Source organism: Neomonachus schauinslandi, chromosome 9 (assembly GCF_002201575.2).
Source record: "Neomonachus schauinslandi chromosome 9, ASM220157v2, whole genome shotgun sequence".
Classification (NCBI taxonomy): Eukaryota; Metazoa; Chordata; class Mammalia; order Carnivora; family Phocidae; genus Neomonachus; species Neomonachus schauinslandi.
Window position 1 is genome coordinate 48,086,784 of NC_058411.1, and position 6,038 is coordinate 48,092,821.

General features: G+C 42.9%; 1 protein-coding gene across 1 annotated transcript in view; it reads right to left on the reverse strand.

Moving 5' to 3' along the window:
• Positions 1-256, reverse strand: part of KLHDC1 (kelch domain containing 1) — a 47,981-nt gene extending 47,725 nt beyond the window's left edge. Inside the window, exon 1 of the mRNA XM_044918199.1 lies at positions 142-256. Within this exon, the coding sequence (XP_044774134.1) occupies positions 142-237 (96 nt within the window). The 5' untranslated portion in view covers positions 238-256. The remainder of the gene's footprint in view (positions 1-141) is intronic.
• Between the last annotated feature and the right edge of the window lie 5,782 nt (positions 257-6,038).

Sequence of the window (6,038 nt, forward strand, 5' to 3'; positions counted from 1 at the left end):
CGGCGCCGGGCGCGCCGGGCCCGGGCCGCGGACCGGCCACCGCCTCGGGGCCGGGTGTGGGCGGGCGCTCGGCGTCCGCTCCGGCCGAGAGGCCGGGCGGGCTCCCGGCGCGAGTCCGCCCCGTCCCGCTCTTCCCCTTACCACGTAGCCCCCCCACACGTAGAGGAAGTTTCCGTCCACCACGGCGCAGTGGCCGCTGCGCTCCTCCGCCACGCAGAACGGCTGCGAGTCCGCCATCCGCGCCGTCGCCGGGTCCAGCCGCTGGGCGCGCCGCAGCCCCTGCCCACGGAGCGGCCTCTCCTCCCGCCGGGCTCTTCCACGCACGAACGGAACGCGTCGAGGGTCGAGATTGGTGGGAAGGCGGAACGAGTGCGTCTGCGCCGTCCCGCAGCCCTCCCGGGAAGCCCGGCCCAGGGTGGCGTTGCCGGTTAGGGATGCTCGGGTCTGAGCAGTGACGGAGGTGCCTTGGCTTCGGCACCCTGCCACCTGCTGATTTCTTTCCGCTTGGGATCGCGTCGTTTTGGCAGTACAACCTAACTCTGTATCTTATTCCCTCCATAAATAGACTTCTGGTCCATAGAGTTGATGCTGCCGTGACATATTAATTAATTAATGCTTTGTGTGGGCTTCCTTTTCCATTCAACCTCCAGCAAAGACGGTTATCCACAAGAATGGGGGGGGGGGTGTTTGTATGTATTTAATAGAAATATATATATATTTTTTTTTCTTTTTTTCATTAGGGATTTTCTAAAACGTCTTCCAGCAAACTACGGCCTGGGGGCCAAAGTCAGTCTGCCGCCTGTTTTTGTACGGCCCACAAGCTAAGGACGGTTTTACATTTTTAAATGGTTGAAAAAAAAATCTAAAGAAGAACGCTGTTTTGTGACTTGTGAAAATGAGAAGAATGCAAATTTCATCATCTGTCCATGAAGTTTTATTGGCAGTCAGCCACCCTAATTCGGTTAAGTGTTGACTACGACAGCTGCTTTAACCCCACAACCACAAGGCTGAGTGGTCTGAGTTGAGCAGTTGCAACAAAGACCATATAGGCCACACTGCTGGAAATACGGACTCTCTGGCCTTCCTACAGACAAAGCTGGCGAACCCTTGTCATTAAATGATGCTACCGAAGTAAACCTATGGTCAGGAAGGAAGATAATTCCGCCAGTGTCTGTAAATGTGCTTGTCCAGAGCCATTCTTTGAAGAGATTGTGGCTGCCCATGACTCAGAACAAGTTCGTTCATTAATTCATTTATTCCGTACATATTAAGTACCTGCTTAATCTGCTTAATGTAGATCCTTGGTTCTCAGGCTCTTTTAGACTGGAAACGCTGAAGGACTCAAGTATTATTGAGTCCCCAGAACCTAGTACCAAGTACATAATAAATATTTGTTGACTGAACGAAAAGACAAAGTGAATTTTAAGATGAGTAAAACATAGTTCTATCACAAGGGCTTCAAAGTCCAATCAGAGGGAAACATATATAAAGAAATACATGTGGTGTGGGATGAGTTGTATAGTTGAAATGTGGATAAAATACAGAAAAATGGGAAGGAAAGATGTGATCTATTGAGGAAGGGGGTGTACAAAAAGAGACACTTGAGGTTTCATACAGGTTGTATAAAGTTATTAATATATGTAACCCATATGCCCATGGGTAGGTCTTTGTCCCAGGAACCCCCTTTCCACCTGCAGTGGAATTCCAAAGCCCTGTCCAAGATTTCTGTAAATTCTTAGGATTATAATCTCATAGTCAATTCTGGCTTTAAACTCCTACTGCTACTGGAACAATCCCTCTCACAGACGTACAGATCTTCTCGCTATGGAGCGTGCTATATCTCTTCTCCGATGCATCATTCCAGGCATGACACTCAGAAGCATACCATATTTTCTTTAAAAACCCACTCTTAAAAGTCATTTGTATTGCTACTAAATTTTACTGAAATGAAAGATAAAAGTAAAAAGACGATGGAGAAGGGTTTTATATCATAGAAAATAATTCCAAACAGAACATTAGATACCCTTGTTCCTCAAACTCCATTAGCCACCCCATCATTGTGGCCTTTGTCAAAGATAAAGTCAGACACTGGTTAAAGAGGTGAGGATGGATTTTTTTTTTTTCCAACAGTAAACTACTGACAGAAGGAAGGGGTTCCAGTATGACCTGAAATCAACTTTATGGAAACAGAAGGCTGGAGACTTTCAAAAGGCAGGGAGGGGTGTGCTAAGGGAAGGCACTGAGGAGTGCTGAGGGCGGGGATGATCCATGTGACTAAGCCATCTGGGCTTGCTAATTGGAGCCTAACCAAGGGAAGAAACAAACTTCTATCTTTATGACCAGAGCTGGTTGTGCAAATTAAACAAGGCACCCACCAAAGTTAGGCCTGTATCTTCCCACTCAGGAACTGGGATTGAGAGCCACAGTTCTCTCCCTGAATGTTTGCATTTCAAAAAGACAGCTCTCCCATCTTCAGAGAAAGGGTTTGGGATAGTAGGTTTACATCTCAAAGGCAGAGAAAGTATAATTGCAAACTTTCTAAAGTAACTGCTGTAAGAGAGGGCTCAGGATCTATCTGTCTACCACCAGATTTGGGACTGGAACAAACAAAATTCTCCTGGCAGCCTTGAGCTTTTTCAGGAAGGGACTCTAAGGGGTCCTGGGGTCATTCTAGGGAATGTGGCCTTGAGCTGTTAGAAACAATGCTAGCGTTCAAGTCTCTAAGTGTGTGTACACAGGAGGTGTGGGGGATGAAATCATTTGTGCTGAGAGTATGCAGTTTTTCTAGGCCAAGGTTGAGGCCTAGCTGAGAATAGTGCTCAGGTGAGCATGACTAGAATTTGGTCAAGGAGAGAGTCTTGGTCACGTTTTCACTGGCCTTCTCTCCTTAGTCCCCAGCCTCAGAACATTTGCTGACTCCTCTCTATATTCTTTCCCTCCAAGATTATCTCCAAGGAATATTAAATTCTCTATTTTTCAGAAGAACTCAGGCTACCAAACTCCTTCCCAGATTCCCAAACTCGGGTCTAAGAGCATCTTTCCTTGTCTAACCCCACCAATGGTAGAAAACAAAAAAGGCATGAGCAAGACCCAATTCCCTTCAGAGCAGTTGTAATTTTTTTTAATGGTTTGTATTTAATAATGAGGAAGGACAAACAATATTTTAAAGCAAAAAGAATGTCAAAACGAGCGCCTCTGTACTCACCACTCTCTTTAAAAAAAAAAAGGATAGCCCCCCATGCAGCAGTAATCACTAGACTGAATTTCACATTACTTATTCCCTAGCTCCTCTTTATAGTTTTACCACACAGATCATTTTTGAACTTTGTATAAATGGAATAATGCTGTATATATTCTTCTAAGATTTGCTTTTATTCACTCAACATATGCCTGAGGTTAACTCCCTTGTGTAGGGGTATAAATCTGTTTTTCCATTGCTAGCACATTTTATTGTATGAACATTTTGGAATATATTTATCCTTTGTACTGTTAAAGGTCACCTAGGTTCTTCCTAGTTTTTACTGTAACGACAAGGTTATTAGTAAATATTTTAGGGTTTATGGACCACAAAGTGTCTGTCAGAACTATTTAATTCTGCCTTTACCACATGAAAATAGCTACAGACAATACATAAACAAACTTGGCTATATTCCAATAAAACTTTATTTATGGACACTGAAATTTGAACTTCAAATAATTTATATGTGTCACAAGAATTCCGGCCTCTCGTCATGGAGACAGAGAGAAGTGGACAGGGTTGAGAAATACTTAAAAACTAGAACCCAGAGCACCTGGCTGGCTCAGTCAGTGGAGTATGCAACTCTTGATCTTGAACTCTTGACCCACCACATTGGGTGTAGAGATTACTTTTTAAAAAGCAAAAAGTACAACCCAAGGGACTTGGTGGCTGATTGATTTATGGGGGATGAAGGAGAGGGAGGAGTCAAGGATGCTGCCTAGTTTACTAGCCTGGTCAGTGGGTGAAGAGGTAATGAATTAGTGTAGTGAACATGAGAAGAGGAACATATTTGGGAGGGATGATGGTGAGTTCATTTGGGGGCATACTAAGTTGGATTTGAAGCAGAGAGAAATAGGGGCTAGAAATACGGATTTTGGAGTCATCAGCATAGAGTTGTTCACTGAAGTATTAGGGCTTTATGAGCCAGCCAGGTGAAGGAGATTTGGATGGCAAGTTGGTGCTGGCTGTTGGCAGGAGGCCTTTACATCTTAACACGTAGACCCTTCTATAAAGCTGCTGAAGGGCAGGGGTTTACCCAAGAACTAGTGACCCAAGAGAGAGCAAGACAGAAATAGCAATGTCTTTTATGACCTGTCCTATCTACAATATCCTACTGGTTATACAGGTCAGTCCTCTTCAGTGGGGGAGGGGAATACACAAGTTATGAACACCAGGAAGCAAAAATCATTGGGGGCTATCTTAGAGGCTGGCTACTGCAATCTGGATGGTTGCTTCCATCTGTTTTCTCCCATGACACTAACTTTTTGAAGAGAACAGGCCCGTTGGCTTTTAGATTGTCCCACATTCTGGATTTGTCTGATTGTTTCATCCAGTTGTAATTTAACTTAGTTCTCTCTCCTCCATGTCTTCTTAAGCCAGAAGTTAGATCTACACTTGATTAAATTGAGCTTAGCATTTTTGGCAAGCATACTTCATAGGTGACATTGTATATGTCATATTGCATTACAACCTGTAACAAAGCTTCAAATTAGCCCCTTTTTAGTGATGCTAAGTTTGATACTTGGTTATCTCTGAATGATTCATTTTAAAAGTTCTCTCCTTTGTATTATTACTTTGTTGATCTGGAGGGTACTACTTTGGGACTGCACAAATATCTGTTCCCCAAAACTCTTATCTGATGTTTTCAACATTTTATATCCCTATTCCCTCCACTTTCCTGCCTATAGATAACCATTTGTTTTCTGTTTATCCTTCTAGTGGTTAAACAGATACAGTCAATGATCATTACTTATGCATTCCATATTTGTGAATTTACCTACTTGATAAAATTTATTTGTAACTCCCAAATCATACTGGGGGTCTTCACAGTCATTTGAAGACATGCACAGAGCAGTGAAAATTTTTAGTTGCCTATCACACACGTTCGTGGCTGAGATTGAACAAGATGACACTGTTTTCTTTCTTCATCTCTCATCCTATAAACAAGTGTCTATGCCACATTTTCTGCATTTTTATGATTTTTGTTGGTGATTTTGCTGTTTAAAATGGCCTCCAAGCATAGTGTGAAAGTGCTTTCTAGTGTTCCAAGGCACACGAAGCCTGTGATCTGCCTGAGGGAGAAAATACATATGTTAGATAAGCTTCCTTCAGGCATGAATAATAGTGCTATTGGTCTTGAGTTCAAGGTTAATGAATCAATTACATATTGAGGGTGCCTTGAAATAGAAACATCCATCAAACAAGGTTATATATTGGTTAGTTGATGAAAATGTTGTGACCAGATACTCACAAGAACCTAGCCCTCTATTTCCTCTAGAAGCAATGATTAAATATTTGCTAATGCAGTGTTGGTGGTGACTTTATAGAACATTACCTCAAATGATGAGAATCAGACTGTATGTTTCTCTATTTTTATTTCTTCACCTTTCTTACATAAACGTTCAAATTTTCTTTGCAATGCTTTTGTCCTCAGAATATATTTCACTGAAAGTATATAGAGAACTCTGTTCAATAATCAGTTTTCTCTATGATGTTATAGTTCCAATTTAATGTACAGTTAGGTGTATTGATTTGGGTGTGCTTTCAATTTTAAGTTTACTTTTTTCTTTTCTATTTTTTGAGTATGTAAAACATATAAATGGGTCTATGGTTGAAAGTCTTACTAGGAAGGGGCGCCTGCGTGGCTCAGTCGTTAAGCGTCTGCCTTCGGCTCGGGTCATGATCCCGGGGTCCTGGGATCGAGCCCCGCGTCGGGCTGCCCGCTCCGCGGGAAGCCTGTTTCTCTCTCTCCCTCTCCCCCTGCTTGTGATCCTGCTCTCACTGTGTCTCTCTCTGTCAA